The sequence below is a fragment of the Nannobrachium achirus genome (assembly GCF_963921795.1).
Source record: "Nannobrachium achirus genome assembly, chromosome: 11".
NCBI classification, from domain to species: Eukaryota; Metazoa; Chordata; class Actinopteri; order Myctophiformes; family Myctophidae; genus Nannobrachium; species Nannobrachium achirus.
This window is the reverse complement of record NC_137820.1, coordinates 58,895,354-58,922,166: the sequence shown is the minus strand read 5'-3', so window position 1 is coordinate 58,922,166 and position 26,813 is coordinate 58,895,354. Positions and strand designations below refer to the sequence as shown.

Sequence of the window (26,813 nt, the reverse complement as noted above, 5' to 3'; positions counted from 1 at the left end):
CCGAACTCTCGTTCGGTCCCCAATGCTTTTCAGAAGTCCCGAGGGATATAATTTTATGGTAGAAAAGGACCTTTTGACCGAAAACGGCGGTTTCGGTCGAAGTATGGAGAGGCCTTTAGGTATTCTTTCAGAAAGCATCCACTGTAAGGAAAACCAACAAATGATTCAGCTTTTTTCCACAGAGAGATGTCTCCATCATGAAACATTATCGAGATTATACTTGCATTACTTTCATTTCACCCTGCTCTTGTGTTATGCTGATGTGGATACTGTTGGTTTCTTATTTTCTATTCTTGTATTATTGTAAGATCACATTACATTGTGTATGAGTAGATACTTGATTCTTTCCTTTTCTTCTTTAAAAAATAAAAATAAAAAAAATAACTAGATGCAGTGCTCTTCCGAGCACAGGTCTCCACCAGTTCAGGTAGGTCGTGGTGGCGCTAAATGCATGTGAAAAGGGTGCCATCATGTCTTATTTGGCCTTTATCGACATTGTGACGCATGAATGATTTGAGGCATTTTGTTCCAAAAATTAGTTTGGCAAAAGTCGATCTGCTGGTGGCGCTGTAACAGGCCAATGTGAAAAGAGTGGCATTTGTTCCTTGGCCTAGTGGGAATGTGCGTGCAGAATTTCTCTGTAATCACAAGCTGCGTTCATGAATTAAGTCTTTTTCTTTTTTGTTGGAAAATGGACCAATCCTGCAAACTTTGGAAGCCAATGTTAGCCAATTAGGATGGAATATGAAATATCGGACAGATCCGTCTTGATCACATGACTATAGAGATACGGTGTACTGATTTGCATGCTTTTTGGATAAAATGTCAAGGAATAATAGGAAAAAATGTGTTTTACATAAGTCGGCCTCCTGGTGGTGCTATAAAAGGCAGATATGAAAAATGCAGGGCAAAGGTTTTTCCTTGGCCTCTTCTAGGGAGTGCACATACAAAGTTGTACACTGATCAGTAGAGTTATAGGTAAAAACACGAATCGGCCTGTTATAGCGCAACCATCAGGCTGATTTGAATTTTTTTAAGTGGCATTTATTCCTCGGCCTATTGGGAATGTGCATGCATAATTTCACCAAAATCGTACACTGTGTTCATGATTTCAGGCATTTTATTCAAAACGGACCAATCCTGCAATCTTTGGAAGCCAGTTTTAGCCAATCAGGATGGAATATGGAAAATCGGACAGATCCATGTCGATCACATGACTGTAGAGATACTGTCTACTGATTTGCGTGATCTTTGGACAAAATCTGTAGGAGTACTGGCCAAAGGTTAGTTTTGCAAAAATTGGCCTCCTGGTGGCGCTCTGAATTGGTATCCAGGGAATGTGTGTGCACAGTTTGGAGGCCACCAGGCCAACGGCGTCGGAGATAAGCTGGTAACGGACGGACGGACGGACGGACGCACGCACGCACGCACGGACGGACGGACGGACGGACGGACGGACGGACGGACGGAGTGTAAAACATACTTTCCCCATGCCTTTCGGCTGGTGGAGACAATAATCGAATGAGCCTTCCAGCTAATGGCCAGGAATTATTACAAGCATCTGCACATAAAGTAGAATTGTTGTGTGCATCCCTACCAATAAACTTACTTGACTTAAGCCCTTTGTTCCTCTAGGGTACCAATAAAGAAAATTAGCCAAATAGATGATCACTCAATTGTATTTTAATTCCCTTGTACATTTGAATTACATTCATAGGCATTTATACCAAAGAAAGCTTCATTTAAATCAATTTAAGAGGAACCTTTGAGGAAACACTTTGAACTCTTAACTTTCAGTAGAGTTAAATGTCTGTTTAGTGTATTTTAAGTACATTAAAATGTTTTATAACCACACCTAATAATATGTTATCATGTGAGAGTGAGCATTGTTTGGGGTTCAGAGTGGTGCGGAAACACTAGTGTTTACAGTAAACGATGAGGCTTTGCGGAATGTCAAGTGTCCATGCAACAATATGGAGCACAAATATTATTACGCAATTAAATGCACAGAAGGGCTGAAACAGACTGTTCTTGTTGCTTTCTAGTGTCCTGAGATTGAGCAGCTACAATAAGTGCTTGGTTCATCCTAATTTAGACTTTGGTGTAAAAGTGCCGTGTGTAAAAGTTCGCTCGACAAAACAGTCTAATTTCTGTAGTGCAACCTGTCGCTCAAACTGTGCAAACTTTAGTGTGGTCAGTGCATACATGTACTGTATGTGTTCAGTGTGTTTGTTTTATGACATTATGAGAGGTGGGTGTATGGGCTGCCTCTGGGCCAGAGACAGACAGCAGCAGCTGGAACTCACATACAACAAATGGAGTGAACAGATGCCAAAACCATCCACACTGACTGGAAAGTCAGGTCAGAGGTCATGAAGGCAGCAAAATACATTCAGCAACTTAACAGTGTTACCCGCAACTACATCTATTTCTGAACCAACCCTACTCTGGCTCTGACAAGTCTATTATGCTTAGTCATTATTATTATAATTTTCTTGATAATTCTTCCAATTTACAGGCTCTAAAAATTCACCAAGCGGCAAGCAATTATTAAAAGAAAATCGAAAGCCGCTGGGAATCAATAAAATATATTAAAAAATGCTAGAGTAAACAATGAAAAAATATTTTTTTCATTTTTTCATATCATGAGCCGTGTTGTAAAAAAAACAAAGAAAAGACTTTCCACGTATTTAGATTGAGTGCACCACCATTCAATCAAGGCTGCCCACTCCTAAAGCAAGGTACAGTAAAGGTGCATTCACACCAGACGCAATAAAAATAATCGCATCGCTTTGTTGCATTCACATTGGATACAACATTTTCACCTGGAGAGATTTGTCCTACACATACTGTACACTACCCATACACTAACCCCAACCCATGAATCATATCTTTTCAACGTACACGATTTGGACCGCTTCAGGCGTATACATGAAATATTACTCAATGTCACGCCTTTACATTGATTTAACATTGAAATCCGCCGCACAAAAAAGATCACGTCAATCTCTCTTTACATGTCAGACAAGGATAAAAAAAAAAATCTCCATGGAGCCAATAACTTTCCCAAAAGGAGTCCCCCTCCTGAATATACGCATACTAAAGTGATTACATTACCCATAACCAGAAGTAGACAGTGGGTACAAGTGTAGTGTGAATATGGAAGCCAAGAACCCTTGCTGGGGTCGTGACTTCCTAAGTGTGAGTTACCCTACGTCTGAACATGCCCTGATTCAACTGTAAGCGGAACAGTCGGCAGTTAGCTATGCGCAGGGCAGTGCATGCGGTCCTGTAGAGGTCGCTGGACAACATAGGCTTGGTGTGGTGCCACGTCCCCGTGCTGCGGCGGAACTCACGGATGTAGTCAAAGCTTGTACCTGTGAACACAAGAAGGGAACATGCATTACATTTAGGCCTAGAATTATTGAATGCTTTAACCAGGGAAAAATAGCAGATATACAAGCTCACAGCGCGGGCTTGTATATCTGCTATTTTTTTTAAATAAATCTTTGAATATATGTATTTTTAAAGCGAACGTTTGTAACTCAAATTTTGCTTCTGGGGGTGGTCCCTGGAACTAGATATTTTGAGATGGGGGGGGGGGGGGGGGGTCTGTGGGCAAATAAATATCAGTTTGGGGGTCCTTCACATGAAAACGTTTGAGAACCACTGACCACTGAGTTAAGTGAAAAGGACCTTTTCTTTGACGATGGCTGGCCAGATTGCTGACATAGAAACATAGGTTTTTCAAAAAACCTTAGAAGAATTCAAAAGACACGTATAGATTGTAATTTTCACATTTTCACAATCAAAAATAGCAGATCTACAAGCTAGCAGCGCAGCACTCGGTGCCCCGCTGTGAGCTTGTATATCTGCTATTTTTCAATGATACACAATAATGTCTACCCGTTCTAAATGGGTAATTTAGTTAACAATTACAATACAATTAAGTTGCCATCAGTGGAAGGAGTCTTCCCATTGCATATGCCAGCTCGGCACGCCATGGCACTACCCTAATTCTTTCACTTTCCATTATTAGAGTTATCAGATTTAGACAAATCCATTTATCTCTGATTTCTTTTCCCAGATAGCGTTTTTGTTGAAAACAAAGCTATATTCAACCAACCATAACTTAAGAAAGGAAGATTGAGGTTCCAATGTTATTTTTCTGGAAAGAAGACAGAGAGAGGGACCAGTCTGTCCAACGTCACATCCTTTGTTTACATCCTGTGGGTCTAAAAGCCTCTTTATTAACTTAATCTGATGTCATCATATCCCAGAACGAGTTGTAGAGTTGTTTATTTATTTATTTTCTTGAGAATTTCTATCTAAAAAAAAGAAGAAAAAAATAAGACAAGTGATGTTCACAATGACATAATACTGTCCACAGTGTTTGTGTCCCAAATGAGCCACTGTAGTGGACTATGGTGGCTCAAAGGGGACTTTGGATGACATCACAGGAGAAAACTCGTTTGGCAAGAGTTCAGGAAATACAAACACTGGGGAAGTATTATGTTGGTTTTTTTTTGTGATACAAATTGGGCTTTTGGGCTGCATAGGTTAAAATCGACATAGGTGTCACTTCGAGATGATGATATAGTAGTAGTACATAATGTGAAAGATGCCAATACATTAAATATGATTCATTTGGTTTCTTTCTTAGTGGTCGGGTAGCTCAGTCGGTAGAGCTCTCGCCTTTGGACCTCAAGGTCTGGGTACCGCCAACTCAGCGCATGAGTAGCAAGGCTTGGGTGCGGCAAGTTGTGCGGCAAGTACTGGGAGATGATGATAATAGGTGTGGTGCTCCACCTCAGCAATCCATCTCCCAGGGGTCTAGCGCATTGTAACGGGGATAGACTCATAGAGTTATAAAAAGAATAGAGAGGACACCAGATAGACACCCCCCCCCCCCCCCCCCCCGCGTCCACTTGCATTGAGTTGCTCACCCAGCACATGAGTTTTTACCCCTTCTTCCGGGTAGTAAAACCGTGACGTAGTGGGGCCTATGTGACGCGTTTTGCGCCATAGTTTGTGTTCATGGACGCGCTGGGGCTCCAATTCATGAACGAGCACTTCCGGTATGAACGCGCGTCAATACAAAGAAGCCTAGATGCACGTTCATGTTTCTGGCCCCAACTGCAGTACCTCAAAACGGCCACCATGTCCATGGCGCTTCAGAGCTCACCCAAGGTTCTGGGGGCTTGGATAGACTCCCTCGTGTTCCCGGCTGATACCGACAATAAGCCACTCCCGACCTACTTGTTGTTTGAAAATGTATTCCACATACTAATGCCTCTGAAGCACAACCAAGAATGTGTTTTCTATGTAAAGCTAAGTACTGATCAATCTTGTACTGCTTCATAGATGTAGAGGGATAAACATGATGCTTGACAGAGGGATAAAGTGATGGATAATTGTAATCTGCTTAGATTACTCTTGTCCTAATCACATTATAGTTGTGGGCTCGCCTATAAGGCGAGCACACTTTAGATATTGTCATTATTTATCTATCAGGCAGGCAATCAGTAGACGGGATCTTCGGTTCCTTTCTACTCCTACATACTTAGTGAGAAAATGAAAATAAAAACATCAATGTGTTCAGTTTACAGTGGCGAAGTGTGCTATTATTTTCTATAGCAATCGGCCAAATGGTGGCGCTGTAGGAAGCCTTCGAAAGTGCGATCTTTGAACAGGTATAGCTCATGCTGTGTTATACATACAGCCATGAAACCTGTATACACTTATGCGTCTCCTCATGCCGAACAACTTTTACCCTCTAACTTTTGACCTCTGACCTTTAGGTCTCCCACAATTCGGAATTATATGAAAAACAGTAAAAATCTATCTCCTCCTGGGTTTTTTTCGTTACGCGCACAAAACTTTTTTCACATGAACTTTGGACCAATACGGTCAAACTGTCTGGTCGGATTTCTTTTAAAGTGAAATATAATTTTTTAATAATTCAATCAATATTGCGGTTTTATGCAAATTATTCTTCGGCCTATAAATCATACATGCAAAGTTACACGTTCATGGCATTTGGCAAAGATGTGGAGGGTTAGTCAAAGTATCACTGAAACCAATTTTATTCCAATCGGCCAAAGGGGGGCGCTATACGAAGCGTCTGAAAATTCAAACTTCAAACGGGCATAAGTCATGACTCGTTTCGTTTGAAGACATGCAACTTGTTACACGCGTGCTTTGACTCAAGCGGAAGACATCTGTGTCGTTGTTAAGTAAGCTCCGCCCTTCTATTTTCCGCCATTTTGAGCAGTTTGTAAAACGCGTAAACCCGCTTTTATTCTGGAATTTTCGCGTCACGTGCACAAAACCTTTTTTACGTGAACTTTGGACCGATATCTAAAGATCTGTCAGATCGGATTTCTTTAACATTGAAACATGCTTTTTTAAATAATTCAAACATTATTGCATTTTTATGCAAATTATTCTTCTGCCTCTAAAACATACATGCAAAGTCACATTTTCATGACAAAATAGTGTAGAGGGTTAGTTCAAATATCACTGAAACCAATCTTACCCCAAATGGCCAAAGGGGGGCGCTATATAATTTTGAGCAGTTTGTAAAACGCTTAAACCCGTTTTTATTCTAGGATTTTTTTTGCAATTTGCATGAAACATTCTACACACAATCTAAGGACCTTTATCTAACATGCCTATGAAGTGCACACAAAACAATTATAAAATAATAATAATAAATATAGCTGCAAGCAGCGATAAAGTGTCCAAAGCCAAAAACACCTCAAATCATGAACACAGCCTGGGATGTGCGTGAAATCTTGCAAGCACATTCCCAATAGGTCAAGGAACAGATACCAACCTTCTCACATTGGCCTGTTATAGCGCCACCAGCGGGTCAACTTTTGCACAACACATTTTTGGAACAAAATGGACCAATCTTTGACGTCAGTAACGTCAAAGAGAGCACTGCCTGCGATCTTGACGTTTTGTGCTTTTATAGCCATTGTTTTCTGGCTTGAAGCGAGCCCACAATTGTTTCGAAGGAACAATATTTTTCTAGTTATATAGGTTACTGTCTATATACAGTACCTGTCTAGTTTATGGATGCAATTGTCAAAATAATCTGACCGATTATAAATACACACACACACACACACACACACACACACACACACACACACACACACACACACACACACACACACACACACACACACACACACACACACACACACACACATTGTGTTAGCCTATTACAGTGTGTGTGTGTGTGTGTGTGTGTTAACTGACCAGTGTCGAGGTCTCCAACTACGTAGATGCTCGCTCCAATCGGTACAGCTCCATAGACAAAGGAGGAGCTGGTATGAATACACAGAGTCTGATCATCCAGGTACATCCACCTAGGCACAGACGATGCATGGCATAACACAATTTGTTAATGTGAAATCTTTTTATTATTATTATTTTTTTACATTGTATTTAACAAGAGAACATGTAAGACCATTGTGAAAAAGCCCTGCTGGGCAAAACGTTGTGTTGTTTGGTTGGAAAATAAAATAGAAGACGGGAGAGCAGCATTATCGTGTGCGGACAGCTCCTTTTTTATTCACTCAATTGTCCTTGGATCCAGCACCGTATGAAAGTTGTGGGGATTTGCATATCCTACGCCTTTTGTCATTGTGATTAAATCCTCATTTATATCCACGAGTTTCCAACGCCCCATAGTGCAATGCGCAGACGCTGTACCGAGCTTCCGGCGCCGCAGCCGAGTGTGATTTACAAGCTCACAACAGGCTGCATCTGCGACGCAACGTGAGCTTGTATGTCTGCTGTTAAACCGGAAGTGTGGTCCAAATAATCTCCAGTCGCCTCCAGCAAACTCCCGCGGAAAGAGGTGGATACACCTTGTCACTAGGGCTGTCAGGATAATGACATTTTACTTGACTGTTAATTGTCGCTCAAATAATTTCGATTAACCATTTGATTGCGTTTCTGTTGAACACTGGAATATTAAGATTAACATGTACATTTCTGTTTGGCTTTTAGGCTTCGTAAAAGAAAGGTGCACAGGGTAGAAATGACAAATAACTTGCATAATTTAATAACTTAAAATAATAATAAATAGTGGAAATAGCCTATTTACAAGCTCAAAAAGTATAAATGAATTAGGCTTGGTGTTGTCATTGCTCAATGACTTACACCTAAAAACTTTAGAATTATTGGTCTATGTTAGGAGAACATCTTGGTTATTAATCAAAAGGACATGGTGAATCGTGAACCTGTAACTGGTACACATATAAAGGGCCATTTATAGTTACGTATGGTTGATTTTGTGTACGTTTTGGGTGAGGAACTACGTACGGTAACTGCATCGCCATTCATAGTAGACATGCACGTTATTTATGTGCCGACCCGCTCTCCGCTCCAATTCTGCTCCCGTTTGCGTCCGCGCAAAGGTGGTTCTCACACGTGTAAAAACCGAAGCATTTAGCCAAAATATGTAGAACCACCGATTTTTGACCCGCCGTGATGTTTGGTACAGTATAAATACGTGGTAACAGTCTGGACTGGATCTGCTGTCGGCAACATTATCGCGGTAAATGCAACTCCGCGAGGGTACACATTTAACCACATGGATGCGGACCCGGAGTAGGCTAATTATAACAAAACACACGTACACACCCGCTCATATATTGAACATAATTCCCAAGTAATAAATGAGCCGCATCATCATCTCTTCTTGTGACTTGTGTGCCTCGCTGTCTGTGCTCAGCTGATGAAGCTGATGACTGTTGATGCGTGATGAGTGAGGATTCGAGGCGTCCTCTTCAAGTGGTTGTGTAACGACCTTTTTTCAGTTTCTTGATAAAATATATTTATTATTGGGACACACAGTTTGAGAACCGCTGTTGGAGCAGAGTGTGAGCTGTGTGTGTGTGTGTGTGTGTGTGTGTGTGTGTGTGTGTGTGTGTGTGTGTGTGTCAAGCCGTCCTGTTGCGAGTTGCGACGTTCCTTTTTTTTTTACCGTTTCTTGATACAATATATTTATCATTGGGACACATAGTTTGAGAACCGCTGTCATAGAGGAGAGGAAAAGTAATTTTCCTCACTACTGCGCCTATGTTTGACACCGGTGGCCGGCCGTGGGTACTTCTTGCTACGGATAGCCTACATCTTCAGTCCGTTCAGTCCGTTCAGTTGGGTGCTGTCCGTAAGCGTCCGTATATGGAGATAAATCATCCGGAGTGTTACGTACTGGGAGTCAAACCGGACCAAAGGGAGTAAAGTTCTCTCCCCCTCCGTTTCTTGTGTATTCCTGCGGTCCTTACGTACGACTATGCATGGTACTTAAGTAGGTAGTTTTGACTGACCTCCTCATCTCATTGTGGTAGAACTCAGACTTGCAGGTTGTCATCTGTCTATTCTCAGGGTTGTCGGACTCTTGGCTCCTCACTCCCCCAAACACATAGAGCTCTTGGGCTACACCGCATGCTACCGAGCCAAACCTTATGAAGCAGGACAGGGGGCATGAAAATCATCACCAGCTAATTCAACTGTACACATTTTTAGATATCACACAACTGTCTCAGTGAGCCGGTTGCTTGATTCTCCCTGTGCTTATTTAGACTCTGAACACCTATTCATTGTTATACCTTTCAATCCGGGAACAGCTTTGTGTAACATTAGCTGTTGCTATATATAAAGCAACATATATTTCAGGTCTAAATGGGTTAACAGTAGATACAAGTAGATACAAACAGATGAAGAAAAGGGTCCTAGTGATCACTAGTCTTTGCACTAAATAATAAGAGCCTCAAGGAAGGCAACACATTAAATGACCTCTCTGGAATCCAATTGACAGAAATCTGTTTTTAGCAACTTTAATCCCTGAGGGTATGATGGACAGGCAGATTCATGTCTGTCTCATAGCCTGTGGTTTCGCTATGACTGACAAAAACATATGACATGACACAACTCTCATCATAACTCATTCCACTTCCTCAAAAATAACTACTTGTAAATATAAGCCCTTTTAGGGAAGTCAAGACTCAAACAGTAGTCATAGTGACTCACCTTGTTGAGCAGTACATACTAGCGCAACACTTTTACCTGGGAAGATACGTAAGAGCTTTTGCTGACCCAACCCTGTGGAATGCACTGCCCCAGGGCCAATACTCTCAGAGAAGCCCCCACCCTCCAAACCTTCAAAACCACACTCAAAACCTAGCCTGGGGCCAGCCTATATACAATGCAGCTAACTAGTAACTGCGTATAGATCCCCTCCTTGTTTTAACATGGCTGGGATGTCTAGCTCAGCTAGGCTACTCAAAACCCACCTCTTCAATATGGCTTCCCCCAGCAAACTCCACACCCCTTTCTCATCCTTCCACTGTTTTTACAGATTGTATTCCTTTTCTTAGTGTTTCTTTCCTAATAAAGTTGATATTTTGTTGTTTGCTCCTCCTCCATGTAAAGCTTCTTTGGGTACTTAGAAAACGCTATATTCTTTTAATATTAATATTAATTATTATTATTATTAACACTTGAGTATAAAGTGTGACAAAGTGACATGTCTGAATTTATACAGATACACTGAAGAAGGCTTACAGCCGAAACGTTTGTTTCTCATCTATGCAAATGCAACAATAAAGAAAAAACAACTCTTGCCACTGTGTGCGATCCATCCTCCTCCTTCTACATGTTGATTTAAAGGGATACCGCACCAGCAGAGTCAGAGCGCGGTGGTAACCAAAAAGTCTATTCACATGTCTGAATTTCCCATGCCACACTCAGGCTTTCAACACCTATTTCATTTGAGAATCGATATTCTTTTGTCTGTAGGGCAGGCAGATACTTGTCATAAGGTGGCGCTTCACCGTCCGCAACGGAAGAAGTCGGAAAGCATCTGCTGACCGTCCTTGCTAGCCGTCGGTAGAGATGAGGGGGTAAATACTCCACTGTAGAGTAGAGAGGACCTCTAGTCTGCTACTGATGCAGAAGCAAGCCTAAATAAGCCACAGACATTTTTCGGTCGCACATTTGAACTAAACCAGTAAAGCCCTTATCAGAGTCTGCGGTGAAGAGCCTATCACCGCAAATTTTAGGTGATAAGCTATCCACCTAAAGTGAGAAAACAAGTGGAGGCCATCATAGTCAGTCACGGCGAAGTCCTATCACTGTGACTGACTGGTCTAGATCGATCAATCAGTGAACGGGGTGATGGGCCGATCTGTCTGAAAGTAAAAACAGAGAGATGTGTCGGGGTTCGTGGTGGATAGCTCTTCACCACGAGTAATGACGCAATGTTGTAGTTTTATGACTTAAAAAAACTACGGTGGATAGCTTATCACCGCGGTGCCTACTATGATAGGGGCATATGACTCCCTAATCGGGAGATAAGCGACCGTCAAGTTGCATACAAAAACTTTAGAAAGCAATCGTAGTGAATCAGGAGGGAATAAGGGAAATGGGACAGATGCATGTTGATAACATGACTGTAGAGATACTGTGTACCGCTTCGCGTGATTTTAGGCCAAAATCTGTAGGAGCAGTGTCCAAAAATGTGTTTTGCAAAAATCGGCCTGATGGTGGCGCTAGAGGAGGGCCATGTGAGAAATCAGGGGCGGAGGTTGTGGTTTGTCAGCCAAGGTGTGTGTGTGCAAAGTTTGGCATGGATTGGGGCAACGGTGGCGGAGATAAGAGTAGGGCCAAGTGTGATGTGACGTGACTTGGCGGAGAGACGGACTGAGTGACGGACTGACTGACGGACTGACAGCTAGGTGGAGGTTTTGGTAGTAACTGCGCAATTAAAATACCAAATTCTCAATCTCAACTCTCAATTACTACCAATTGATCAACTCCAAAGCAAGGCTAGCATTAAATGATATTTGTTTGCCACATTTGCTAAATTCTTTGAGTGAAACAGGTCTATGAAAACAAGCCCAAAAGAAGTGACCAGTTTCACCACTTGAGCCCTATTACGTCAGCTTTAAAAAAAAAAAGCCCTCCTTTATGAGACCCACCTTTATGAGTAAGCAACTGTTTTTAGGGATCCCTATACCTTACAGTCAAGGCCCCACTAGTCATGACAGTCTATGCTTTATGACCTAACAGTTAGCTTTGCTCTCCCTTCCCTGTGATCATGTGGTCTTGCTCCACCTGGCAAAACATTTTCCTCAAATTACAGATGGATAGCAGAGCCACTGCTGGTTTTCCGAGGTACACTGAAAACTAGAAGCAGTGCTCTTCTGAGCAAAGGTCTCCGCCAGGTCAGGTATGTTGTTGTGGCTGGTCTGGTGGCACAATAATAGACCAAAGTGAAAAGGGTGCAATGTCTTCTGCTGCGTGTAACGGCAATCAGACGCTGCATGCATGATTTGAGGTATTTTGTTCAAAAAATGTGTCCTGGTGGCGCTATAAAAGGCTGATGTGAAAAATGAAGTGCAAAGGTTTTTCCTTGGCCTCTAGGGAATGCGTTTACACTGATCGGTAGAGTTATAGGCAAAAACAAGAATGCGGCATCATGAGGATGATTGGAAAATCTTGAAGTGGCATTTCATCCTCGGCCTAGTGGGAATTCACCAAAATTGCACGCTGTGTTCGTCATTTTAGGCATTTTGTTCAAAATAGACCAATCCTGATAACGTAGGAAGCCAATCTTAGCCAATCAGGATGGAATATGGAAAATTGGATAGATCCATATCGATCACATGACTTTAGAGATACTGTCTCCCGATTTGCGTGATTTGTGGACAGAATCTGTATGAGTACTGTCCAAAAATGTGTTTTGCAAAAAAGCGGCCTCATGGTGGCGCTAGAACAGGCCCATCTGAAAAATGGCATCCATGGAGTGTGTGTGCACAGTTTGGCAGCGACCGGGCCAACGGTGCCGGAGATTAGCTGGTAACAGATGGACGGACGCACACACGGACGCATGTACGTACAGACTGACGGACTGTCAGGGTGCAAAACATAGTCTCCCCATGCCTTCAGCCTGGCGGAGACAACATCTATTCTCATACCTGATGAAGACCCACATGGGGTCGAAACGTTGTTAATAAACTTGCCTGGGAGCCCATGACGGTGTTGCGAGCCTCTCCTTCTTTCATGTACGTATTTTTTGCTCAGCACCCGGAGAATCTTTTACAAGATGTGCGTGCTACTTGGTTCTTACTAACATCTATTCTCCCCTGAATAATATCTGCTACCAAAATTACCTTGTCGTAAAAGAGAGAAATGTCCATTATTGTATTTGTTCTCCTACTTCACTTATAGTGTAATTGTAATTTACTGTAGCACTTGTATATCAAGTGCCAACACAATTGCTAAATTGAGTAAATTACTTGGACAATGTAAGGGAATAATCATAGCTTAAACATCGAGACATGAGGAGAGGAAGGAATTACCTGCAGTCACGTCGATGTTCATTCAGAATATTCAGAATGATTTGCTCTACTTACTACTCGATTACCGGCAATAAGCCTCTCCAACCTTCTTGCTACTTTACTTAGGCCTACTTTACTTACTAACCCAGTCAATTAAAGATGATCATTTACCTTCTGTCTTTCAAAGGGCAGATGCCGGTCCACTGCTGGGTCTTTGGGTCAAAGCATTCAACAGAGTCATACAGCTTCCCATATGATCCCCCGCCCATTGCATAGATCTTCTTATTCATAGTGGCATAACATCCAATCTGGCAAAGGGGGAGAAGATGGCAATGCAAAAGTTAGCAAATTGGCAATGGTTAAGGGACACAGCTACAATCTGATATTAAATTATAACTCGGCACCCAAGACAGATTGTTGTTCTATTTAATCATATCATGCCTTTCCAGAATGTCACATTTAATAACTTGTATTTTACCTCTGCTCAGTGGAAAGAACACTTGCTGTATTAAGCCGTGTACAATAATTTCTTCAGCTGTTAAGAATTCATTGCAAATAGAATCGTGTCTCACAGCACCGAGTGCCGCGCTGCGAGCTTGTAGATCTACTATTTTTGAAAACGTTGTGAAAATGTGTGCAAATCTCTGAATATATGTACCGTATTTTTTAAGCGAACATTTGTAACTCAAATTTTGCTTCTGGGGGATCCCTGGAACTAAATATTTTGAGATGGGGGTCCGTGGCCAAATAAATATCATTTTGGCGTTCCTTCACATGAAAACATTTGAGCACCACGGACATAGAAACATAGGTTTTTCAAAAAACCTTAGAAGGATTTGAAATATTCAAAGATTCACACTCAAAGAAGCTCACAGCGCGGCACTCGGTGCTGTGAGCTTGTATATCTGCTATTTTTCAATAGTTAAAGTACCCAGGTACCCAGGTGTGACACCCGTGACGTCTCCTACCTTGCGGACCATGTTCATACTGGTGGTCAGTTTCCAGGTGTTGCAGTGAGGATCAAACACCTCGACGGTCAGCATCTCTATCTCCAGGTCCTCACCTCCCATGACGTAGACCATCCCGTCCAGCTCTGCCAGGCCAAAGTTCTGACGGGCCTGGGTAGGGTAGATACAGGAAGAGACGAGGTTGTCAGTGGGCCACAAAAGAATCCCCCATGGTTCCCATCAAAGTCCCATTCTACAGTTAATTCTGCTCGGAGGCATGACTTTGATTATATAGATATAATTATGTACAGATATTCCAACCAAAGTGCCCGTTTAGCATTTGTCCATTTGAGCTGGCTGTGTTGTCACCTATCTTGCAAACCTTTCATGGTCCAATATGCAAAAAAAAAAAGAAAAAAAATCTTTGGGCTGCGGTGGTGGGCTGGTGGCTGGGGCAGACAGCTTATGATATTCATATAACTGAATATAGACGCCTTTTCTGATAGTAAATATTATTACTTTTTTTAATTTAAATTGTATTCGTAGTTTGTCACATGTACAAAAGATTCACAGGGTCAACATCATTACAACAGTTTAAGTATCACATTGTAGTCCATATTAAATGTTTGTGGTGTCATTTTGTTGGGTTCCATATTCAGTCCATTTCTCACCATTATGACATTTCTTATTGGGTCCAAAACTTCACCTGAAAACTGTAGCCAATAAATAAATCTATAGATAACCAACACTGACTGTCGTCATGTTTAGTTTTCATATGGACGTCAAGAGTGGCAAAAAAAAGCAAACACAGATGGGACACATATATCCGTCAGTCTTTCAATGTTATATGAGATACTTAAAGTGTGGTTCCTGTGGAAATAAGCCTCGGCTTTCCAGGATCTCCTTTTAGTTGACCTTGTACCATGAAACTGTACTCTTTTCTATTGCAAACTTCAAATAAATTCTTCAATCAATCAATCAATCAAACCAAGTCTAGGTCGTCTTTATTCCGAATTTTCTTATTTTTTTAAGTTTGGAAACATAAGTTATTTCTCCCCTTTAATAACACCAATTGGTATTGTATTTTATATTGTTATCGTCAATTACTACCATAGTAGTCACTTTTACAACATAACTTAGAAGGATTGTGCAATCGTGGAATCACGAATACATTGAAACGTGTGGGTAGCGCTTCCCAAAAAATGACGCAGTATGCTTCTGTTAGTATTCACTTTCATTTTGGGCGACACATCTGCTGGTGTGTGACTAGCACCTACTTAAGTATGTCAGAGTGTGATGTCAGAGCGGCGAACCCATTCTGTTAGAGTCAGGTGCTAGTCACAGTGCTGGCAGGTCGCTCAAAACGAGAGCGATTACCAGCAGATGCATTTTTTCTAATCAGTCCCCACGGTACGTTCCTGGCAAATTGAGTGTATCTTGTTTACTGGGTGAGAGATACTGCCTGGCTGCAACCATGGAGAAAACTGTTCATTAACAAAATGCTTCCCATGAGCAATGTTGACATAACTACAGTATGAGAAAGGTGAACATATATATATGTTGCATGAAGGTGGAGTGTCCAACTATGATGCAAGTTAAAGGTGATACACCATGCATTTAAAAAGTATTTATGTCATATTGTTTATGTCCCAAAAACGTTTTTCAAAAGGTTTGAGGCTAAATTACCACTCCTGAATAGAAAGCCTCTCTCATTTTTGAATGGCTCTCAGAGCATTTCAGCTGCAGTACCACCTTTGGCCTGAACTGCGCCACCCCCCCCAAAATCCTTTTGATTTTTTTTTATTTTTTTTTTTGAAAAAAAAAATTCTTTGAAAAAAAAAACGTTTTTTTTTTCTTCAAAAACGGCCGATGATGACGTCACGATCGGCAGCAAATCTGGATAGCCTGTTTTGAGAACCCGTGGGATACTTTTAACTTTCGCCTTCTCAAAACCAGAGAAAGACACAACGGTCAGAAATGGGACTTTGTGAGGATAGAAGGTGCTAGTGGGACCTCAAAAAAAGGTTTTAAAATAGGAAAAGTGAAATTTCACGGTAACTCCTTTCATTACATTGTGTTGTTGGTAGAGAGTACTTCTTTACATTCCCATGTTTTAATTGTTTAATTGTAAAGTATATTTACACAACCCCAAATTTGCACACTGAATTAAACCCATCCTAGGAGCAGTGAGAAACCATTCTCTGGTGTCCAGGGTCTGTTACACAGGATATTTGTCACAGCACTACTATAACACTGACACCTAGTGGCAGCAATTACAAAATGTTGCAGATGAAACATAACATGGCTGCAGCAATGCAGCCAGATATAAAATAAATGGGCCTCAAGATCATCTCTTCCAAGTACAGCTCTCGGCTGGTATAGAATATACATATCATCCTCAATATCAATGAAATTGCTCTTCTGACATTTTTAAACAGATTGTTGATGTACAAGCTCACAACGCATTACAATGTGATGCGTTCTGAGCTTCTTCTATTTAATTATTATTTATTCGATTTAAACGTATAATTACATATGGCAAGCCCAAATTAGGGACGCCAGGGGGAACGTGTTTAAAAACCAGGACACATCGGCTGCATAATTGCCAACACCGATCAGAAAAGTCCTAAAAGGCACTAGTTTCTAAGAGATGTACAGTATATTTCAATGAACTACGTGTTTAGCATACCTGTATCATGGGGGCTATGGGACTCCAGGTGTTGGTTTCAGGATCATATTTCTCTCCAGTACCCAGGAGTGCCTTGTGCTCATCCCTGCCGCCCATCACAAACAAATAGCCCTCTGATTGAAGAAAGAATAATCAATTACCAATACTACTTACCGTACTTTCGATATTATATACCTGTAGAGCAGTTATTATTTCCAGTTGCCATTTAGGATTTATTTGATGTAAACCTTTAGTTGATTTGTGAATTTACGGAATTGTTTATTCAATTGTATTTATATCATACAGGGATTTATTAAATTATTCAACTCAATCGTTGTAATAAATATATATTCCTAATCTATTCAGATAAAGAAGATTAATGAATGTATTCATTCCTTCACTTTCCAATTGCATTTTAAAGAAGAGTGCATAGGTTCATTTTGTACAAAGTACCTCACTTCATTTTCAAACGTTGATGCTTGTACTAACCTGCAGCAATCACCCCGTGACACACGCGGCTGGTGCTCATTGGTTGGAGTTCAATCCAGGCTTGTCTGTTGGTGTCATAGAGCGGACACATACAACGTGTCACTGCACATGGCTTCCTGGTTCTGTAGAGGAAAGAACCATCAAACAGGATGTGAGTTGACAGTATGGTCTGGTTAGAACCGCAGACTTTGTCTCTGAAACCTGGTGCCTGTTCTAACCTCTTCCTTTGGCACTCAAAGAGTAGTTCAGCCTCAACTACCAACATGATCGCTTTTTAGCTCATCACTCTTTCACTTACTCAGTGTCAAAAATCATGAGCATTCCATAAATAGGCAAATATTCTGCAAAAACAGTCAAACATTGTGCAAAAAGAGACAATCATTCAACAAAAATAGCTCTACAAGCTCACAACACAAGGTGCTGTGAGATTGTAGATTGTCTATGTTCACTATTACGAACAACAAATTGTTAAGCACAGGGGTCTTCAACGTTTTTCAGGCCAAGACCCCTTAGTTGAGCGAGAGATGAAGCAGGGACCCTAACCTTTTCATAGATTCCATATGGTTTCATCGTTTGATAGCACAATCATCAGTGTATTTTGGATTCATGTCAATTTGTGTTTTCAGATATTTAACCATTTGAACCGTCAATACTTAATAAACTTGACCTTTCACTCTGTACTTAAGCCGCTTTCCAATCCGAGGGGTTCACACTTTGAAGTGCGCATTAGGTTAGATCTACAAGCTCACAATGCGTCCCAACGCAACGCATTGTGAGCTTGTAGATACGCTATTTGGTGCGGCCCAGTGACGTCATAGCCCTTGAAATGCGCACTTCAAAGTGTGAATCCCTCGGATTGGAAAGCGGCTAATGTCTGCTCTTTTCCTCCTCTACACATTTGACAGATGTGACGGACACACAATGAAAACAGACAGCGACTCACTTTCGGTCCTCTCCTCCTGCAATAACGATGCACTCAGAGTAACCCCGTGGTTTGAAAGCAGCAAGGAGGGCCTCGCCCTGTAGTTGAGCTTCCCCTTGTGTTGACTGACAGTATTCACGGATAACCTCCCTCATCAGGGGTTCTCCCATGGCCTGACGGCATCAGATGGAAAAATGAACAAGGGCTAGCCACAGAATTAGACACAATAAAAACCTCATGACAGCAAAAGCTATGTTTACGTTCTTTCACATCATAACCACATCTTGTGCTGAACTTGTGTTACTGTATTTGGCATTTGCTGTATCTGTCCCAAAAGATAATCGTTTTTCGGTTGCTTTAATCAAAATTGCAACGCTATTTAGTATGAAAGCCTCCAGCTCATGTCTGTCTGTATATCTGTCTGTCTGTCACCTCATGCTCTTCTGACATCACAATGATGTTGCAAAAGAATGGCCAAGACAGAATTAATTTGCATTGACCTGTTCGGACATAACAATGATGACTCGACCAGCTCAGTGTTCTCAACAGGCCCGAAAATTAAGGCCCGGCCCTAACTGGGTCGGCCCGCCGGTCTGAAAACGTCAATATTAAGTCCATAATAGCATTCCCAGATGATGCCCTGTTAGGGCAACCACATTAACACAATCCCTTTTATGCCCATATATGGAGAACCCTGATGTCATCAATATCCCCAGTTGTCCCTATTGGCTACTGTAAATAGAACACCAATCAATATCTGTGACCCTAGCACAGTCTTCATAGAAAAACACGTAGATATGTAGAAATGATTTCCTGATTGTTAGTCATGTCATGCAAATAAATGCTATATCAGAAATGGCAACTTTAAATATTGTATTAGGCCCATGAATGACATAGAAAATGTGTTGGTGAGCAAAGACATGATGGTGTCAAGTTAAGTATAATTATTTTAGATAAATATGATGTGACTTTTCTGTGATATACCTGTAATTACCTGTTCTCGCAAATAGCTTGCATCAAGGCCATGCACCCACACTGCAGACATCACCTCCTTCATGTGCACCTGGAAGAGTAAGGGAGTCTTTCTTTCTTACTAGAACAAACCAAGGTGTTTATGCATATATGTAAATTATGTACTGTATGTAATGTAAAGATCCGTGTAAAAAAAATTAGAATGTTAATTTTCTTCTGTAATATAATTCAAAAAGTGAAACTATACACTCGGATTTGTGAAATAAATCAGATTTTACTGCAGTCTAAACAGGGCAGACAGGGCTTTTTTTTCTTTTCTTTTTTTTTTACAAATCATTGCAATTGTTTGGCTTTTATGTTTTGCAAACTTCGGTAGGCCAATCAGAAGCAGGTGGGAGTGGGGCCTTTCATAACCCAGATGCATTATGTATACACGTGTTATGGAAGCCCTGGTCAGTCAAGCACAGTAATACCATGGTCAGTTAGTACATTAGTAGTTTTATACTATGGTCAGTAAATAGTAGTACACTAGTAGTTCAGTGCAGGCAGGTGCCAAGTCCTGCTGGAAAAGGCTATCAGTATCCTCTCCATAAAGCTTTCAACATACGGACTGTGCTCTAAAATCTAGTAGATGGCTGTGTTGACTTTTTGGACTTGATAAAAGAGTGCATCAACAGATTCAACACCAGCATATGGCATGACACCTTCAAGCAACTTGAATTCTGCATCAAGGTCCCAGTGTCTGGAGGAAGACTGAGTGTCAGAGTAGCTTGAAGTCCAGTGTAAAGTTTTCAGCCAGTATCGATTTGGGGTGCCATGTCATCTGCTGGTCTTGGTCCACTGTGTTTTATCAAGTCCAGAGTCAACACAGCCAACTACCAGGAGATTTTAGAGCACTTCCGTATGTTTACAAGCTTATGGAGATACTAATCAGCAGGACTTGTTACCTCCCCACAGTGCCAAAACTGGTGTACCGACCATGGTATTACTATGCTTGACCGACCAACCTGATCCGAACCCCACAGAGAATCTATGTTGTATTGTCAAGATCTGAGACACTAGACTGAGTAGACTCAACAATACAGATGACCTTAAGGCTGCTATCAAAGCAAAAGATAAGAGTCTGCATACTGGTGATGCTGAAAAAGCTCTGCTGTATTTTTATTGTGTTGTCAATGTCTAGATCAATTCAGATCTTTATCAGGACAAATGTTATGCCCTGATGAAGATCTGTGATCTGTGTAAATCCTCTTCTGGCAGAAAGGAGAGAATGGTCTGACTGGTCAAGCATCATTTGACACAAAATGCAAGAGTTATACAGGTGAAAGAGTCATAAACCACAAATGTATTCATAATACATTTTAACTCTATTTTGACTGTTGGGTAGAAACATTGTATCTCTATATTCCATTTCTTCATGTTTTTTTTCTCCTTCTTTTTTATATTTTTCATAAGGCAATGAATTGTTTTATACTCTGCAGTTTGTTTGTCATATGACACTATACAAGAAAGGTAGGTCACAATCTATGAGGTCACTGCTCTTGTTATTTCTAACTATTTAGAATGTTAATTTAGTTTATTATGAATTGATTACTACAGTGGAATTATTGAAAATGTTTAGCAGTTTCTTCAAAATACATTTAAAAGAGCACGTTGGCCTAAGAAATACCTTTGCATTGGCAATTAGTGATTATTTCTTCGACTGTCAATACACAATGTCATCGTCAATTTGGCACAACCCTATTACTTACCCCAAAAAGTATTTGATCGATGATTTTCTACTTGTTCCAAGAGCATAATTATGTACTATGTTCCCCTTTATTTTGCACCTTAACCCATTTAGAACGGGTACACATTTTGTGTATCATTATTTTATGCTTTAACTATTGAAAAATAGCAGATATACAAGCTCACAGCGCAGCACCGAGTGCCGCGCTGCGAGCTCGTAGATCTGCTATTTTTGAAAAGTCGTGAACATTAGAATTTTGACCCGATTCTATAAGTGTCTTTTTAATCCTTCTAATTCTAGGCCTAAATGGGTTAAGAAACCCTAAGTGTGTCTCACCCACCCTGCGATCCTCGGGGTCATGGGCAAACCAGCGTACGACGGCCTCCAAGATGTGTTTCTCGTTTCCCACATTCAGCTTCTCCATAGCCAACACCTCACAGAGACGCTCGGGGGGCAGCTCCCGGAACTCCTCGGTTACCGCCACATCCCGGAAGTGCGTCTGGAGGTACTCAGTGGCGACGTAGTGGACATGGTAAAGACAGTAGTGCAGGGAGAAGAGCTGGATGCCAATACAGTTCTCTGCGGTGATGCAACTCTCAAGGAACTGACAGCAGAGGGACTTCAAGTCCGTCAAGAGCAGCAGGTCAGATGCCTGTACCATGTCCTGGATGGTCTCTTCGCTCAGACGTATCTGTATGCAAAGGACATGAGATTGTATATTAGTGATGTGCAGATGCCAGATGGGTTCTGACATCAGCTGAATCTGCACGTCCGTTTGGACACATTTATCATCCCCCCGCATTAATTATACTATCTTATTCATAGACCCACCACCGCCCGCACCCACAATTTAAATATTTATTATTTATGGTATTCCCCATAGTTAATATGCTTAGTTGTGAGATCACTGAAATGCATTGTTTAGGGATGATGGGGCAAACCATAGTCTTTTTTTTTCTCTTTTCTTAGACCTTTAGAAGAACACAGAAGATAAATTAATATTAGATCCTGACCGGTCCTGTTATCGAGGAGATTTAGATGATCAATGACGTTTCAGACTGCTGGGAGATGCAAATGTTCACAAAAACGACCAGAGGCCATATCGGAAAATACACCAGTAAGGCACGTTCACGAAAACACGTACAGACAAGGAGAGATATTGAAAAACACGTTCTAAGTTTGGCAGTCATTGCTGTTTGAAAATGTATGGACTCCACTGTTGGGACCATGGAATTGACAGTTGGCAGTTTCTAGTAGGCATCTAATTCATTCCTGTTGAAAAATGATTTCACATTTTAGAGAATGTCATGTGATGTTTGCCACATCACTATTAATGAATATGCAAGTTCCTATGACAAATCTGCCTGCCTCACAGATGTACACACACACACACACACACACACACACACACACACACACACACACACACACACACACACACACACACACACACACACACACTTTACTCACTTCGCCGCTGAAAATGTAGTCCAGGATCTCTTTCATGATTGGCATAGAGACCCCCTGTAACTCGATTCTGTATGTTGACCCATCTTCCTTTGGAGGATTGTATGTCAGCTTGGTCCTAGCAGATGGAATTCTATGTGAGTCTATGTGAACGGCCACAGGACAAATGTCTTATGCTCATTGCTCAGATATCACATTTGAGTTCTAAATGCCACAGTGCCACTTGTGTGCCAGTGTTGCTTGCTGACTGTGAAAATGGGACTCATAGGCCAGAAATGGTGTGCATACGTGCATGAGAATGTCTGGCATGAAGAGAAAACAAGTCATCTTGTTAAAGCAGCATTACCTGATGTAAGGGCTGGCAGCAGCCAGAATGTTTTTCTGGACAGGGAGCTCCTCTCCATCTACCACCAACAGAGCGTCGTGAAAACATTGCTGTTGCCAGAAGGACCGCAGGACCATGAGGAGCTTCTTGGAATGTTGTGGGTCCGAAACCTTCGAACCAAGTGCAGCCATGTCCGAGTCTGGCATGTGAAAAACAAGCGGAGAACTAATGGTAACTAACTGCTCCCTACTGCAGGGGTCTTCAACGTTTTCAGGCCAAGGACCCCTTAGTTGAGAGAGAGATGAAGCAGGGATCCCCTCAACCTGTTCATAGATTCCATATAGTTTCATTGTTTGACAGCACAATCTACAGTGTATTTTGGATTCATGTCAATGTGTGTTTTCAAATATTTAACCACTTGAACCGTCAATACTTAATAAACTTGACCTTTCACTCTGTACTTAGTGTGCTCTTTTTTCCCCCCAATACACCAAACCTCTTTGCCAAAAATAGCAGATCCACAAGCTCACAAAGGCGTTGTGAGCTGGTAGATCTTCTATTTTTGGCAAAAGTTGGACACTAGGGTTCAAGTGGTTAATATAAAAAAGGAGAAAAAAAGTTTCTATCACACAAAGGATTTGAAGGACCCCCTGTAGTAACTCTGGGGACCACGTGTTCGGACCCCCTGCTGAAGACCTCTGCCCTATTGTTTTTTCATGAAAGAGCTGATACAGTGAGTGAAATCACTGCTCTTTCATGAAAACGCACAACCGTCAATGCATGTCGCAGCCAAGGCAAGCTACAGCCCATAGCTACTGTGCTAAAGAAGTGCCTGGCATGGAAATACATGGAAAATGCCCTACAGGGGCATGGCTTTTTGGCTACGTTAGACAGCGGCAAAGCTTTCTATGAATGATTTAATTTCCAAAATGCCGAGTTAAGGTCCAACAACAAACGTCCAACTGGGCATTTTGTCATACCTTAAAGCAAAGCGCGTCCTCCAGTCACTAGGCTGCTCCCTGGTATACAGCCAGTAAGGTGCAGAATGTGAATGAAATATTAATGTTGTACGGTAAGGTTATATAAATGTTCCGTTGATACTGTAGGCGACAAGGCGAGGCGTGAAGTGAAGCAGTCATCAAGCAGCTGCTGGGACACTTCCGCACACAGCGTCTGACAACAACGTCCCAATACTTTTCTGCACGACCTGTCGTCGTGTCCTGCTGCTCCTGCATGCTGGCTAAACGCAACCACATTGATTGGATTGTCATATTAAATACATTATATGGTGTTATTAAACGTTTGTGATTATCGAACCCTGTGTTTTATTTGGCTACCGTTTACTACTTATCGAGGAAGGAACATGCTTAGAGTAAACAAGAGCGAAATGGAACGGACATGATCTACACTGGACACGCCCCTGCAGGGGTGTCGCACCAAATTCTGGGCCCTGGGTACAAGGATTCACTGCGGGCCCCCCATGAATGTTCTTCGTAGGGGGACTAGGAACGCATTATTCCGCATTATTTTGTGCTTTAACTATTGAGCTTGTAGATCTGCTATTTTTGAAAAATCTTGAAAATGTGAGCAAGTCTTTGAATATTTCAAATCCTACGTTTTTTTTAAAACCTATGCTTCTATGTCAGTGGTGCTAAAACTTTTTCATGTGAAGGACCCCCCAAATGATATGTATTTGCCCACGGACCCCCATCTCAAAATATTTATTTCCAGGGACCCCCCAGAAGCAAACTTTTGCACACATTTTCAGGACTTTTCAAAAATAGCAGATCTACAAGCAGCTTGTAAATTTGCTATTTTTCAATAGCTAAAGTATAAAATAATGAAGGCCCCTCTTCTCCAATACAGTCCGATTGCAGTACTCAGTAGGAGGCTGGCATTGGAGGAGGCGGGCATTGGAGGAGCTGGAGGCGGATTAGAAAGGTTCATCTCCTCTCTTCTCCTCCAGGCTAGTGTGTTAGTTGACCCAGCCACAGTCCATCTGGTAGTTGTTAATGTCAGCTGGCCTGGTTATGGTAGAAATACTGAGTGAAAACCCAGCTCCAAACACACAGACATGCCGATACATCCACGTCCACACTGATATATCCCGGACTCTTCATTTGATGACAACATTTATCAGATTATTTAATTCATAAACATCTCTGTTTTCACCTGTTTCTCTCACTCACACTGTTTTCCTTCCTGGTTCTTTCAGCCCCTCCCCCTCTTGTACCTGCTAGGTTGTCTCTAGAGTTGATTGACACCTGGATACCCAATGACATTGCTACCATGATCTTGGTATAAATGTAACATAAACGATATCTGACCAAGTAGCTGCATGTCTGCCCCCTAGTGGACATGGTGCTTTAGACAACTGGTTAGTGCAGCTGTCAGTGAAATGACAAACCTCTTGTCTTTGATGTTTGATGATCTCAAGGTTTAGAGATCAAACACTCTGACAACATTTAAAGTGTCATTAATATGAAAATAATAATACTAATAGATTGGAATGTAACAGGGAGGCTAAAATATCCTGCACTCCATATGCTAGCACTTTTGACTCACTGATGAAGTATATTAAAGTATAGTGTAAACACAATTAGATAATGAAACAATGCAACACAAACGTTATCACAAGCATACAGTACTTTATTGACTCAATTCATAAAATAAAAAGATGATAAAGAAAAAATGGCAGGTTAAACATAACAATCATTATTATCACTGCAGATTCAATTAAATAATGTACAAACTCTGAAATTCTTGTATAGCCTACAGCTGATAAACATAATTGATAAAAACTTCATTTGATGAAATGCAATTACAGTTTGATAACTTTTCTTCCCTTTCACTGTGTACTTTGCAGCCATGTTTCAATCAATATTTGCATGTTTCCGTCTGTACCTCCAAATACCAATTTGTATATTCTCTGTAGACAAGAATCAAACATTGATTGACAGCAAGTGACAGTGGCTTACTTGAAATGTGCTCAGCAAAACCATGAGTGTAATGCCCTTTGCACACAGGACAGTTGCGTTTTTTTTCGTTTGCGGCATGAATAAAACGCATTGGATTTGGTGTGCAAGGCTGTGCGGAATCGGCGCTGCGGATCCAAAAAGGAGTCATAAAAGGAGTGAAGAGTTTTTTACCGCATGCGACAAGACGCACGAATCGAACTGGGTTCGATCGAGAAAAAAACGCACGGCGGCAGCCACTCGTCGCACGGCTAATTCGGAGCCGGTGTGCATGAGGTCGTAGAGAATCATTGTTTTCTTTAAAAAAAAATATATTGTCCGTTTTATCCGTGCGGTTAAACGCGCCTGTGTGCAAAGGGCTTTAGCCTACTGTATAGCTACACTATATGACCTTTTCTTGCGAATAACCTTTTATATTGACCAATCTTGTACAGTATGTTAGATTATGTTAATTACAATATAGCCTAATAACTTACACACTCCATTCATTAATTAATTCATTAATTCATTCATCCATCCATCCATCCATCCATCCATCCATCCATCCATTCATACACAATTGGGGTGATGGTATTTGGTCTCTGCATACTTTTCTTTTGATAAATGTATCCTGTGGTCTAGTTTCACCATTACTGGTTGACATTACATTTGTCCTCTGAGCAAGCAGTCAAGCTCTATTAGCACAGTGGTAAAAATGTCAGCACTTGTGTGGGAGTCCTGGGGTTCCAAATCTGGCGTTGTACATGAAAGTCACATGATGTAGCTTTAACTCTGAGAGTGTAATGCTGTTTTCTTTTAATACTCTGAGTTAAATGAATACTCTAGGATTCTGCAAAGTGGTTCTCCTACAGTACGTCAAATGTTTTGATGAGGAGCAATACAGTAACCAGAGCGTTTCCCCATCATGCACGCGAGGAGGGCCTCAGGTGGTGCAGTACGTGGGTAGAGGTGATTC

The 26,813-nt window shown here is 41.4% G+C and overlaps 1 protein-coding gene across 2 annotated transcripts; it reads right to left on the bottom strand.

Annotated features, from left to right (window-relative positions):
- Positions 1–1,886: 1,886 nt before the first annotated feature.
- gan (gigaxonin) lies at positions 1,887–23,976 on the bottom strand (the record flags this gene model as incomplete). Of its 2 annotated transcripts, XM_080736135.1 has the most annotated exons (13): positions 1,887–3,377; positions 7,270–7,379; positions 9,351–9,485; positions 13,536–13,672; positions 14,333–14,482; positions 17,001–17,113; positions 17,469–17,590; positions 18,412–18,563; positions 19,385–19,453; positions 21,432–21,782; positions 22,562–22,676; positions 22,905–23,082; positions 23,864–23,976. In XM_080736135.1, the coding sequence occupies 12 exons, from the start codon at positions 23,072–23,074 to the stop codon at positions 3,196–3,198; spliced, it is 1,806 nt and encodes a 601-aa protein (XP_080592261.1). In that variant the 3' UTR covers positions 1,887–3,195. The 2 variants fall into 2 exon arrangements, with proteins under 2 accessions (XP_080592261.1, XP_080592260.1); XM_080736134.1 differs by lacking the exon at positions 23,864–23,976 and having other exon boundaries at positions 22,905–23,089.
- Between the last annotated feature and the right edge of the window lie 2,837 nt (positions 23,977–26,813).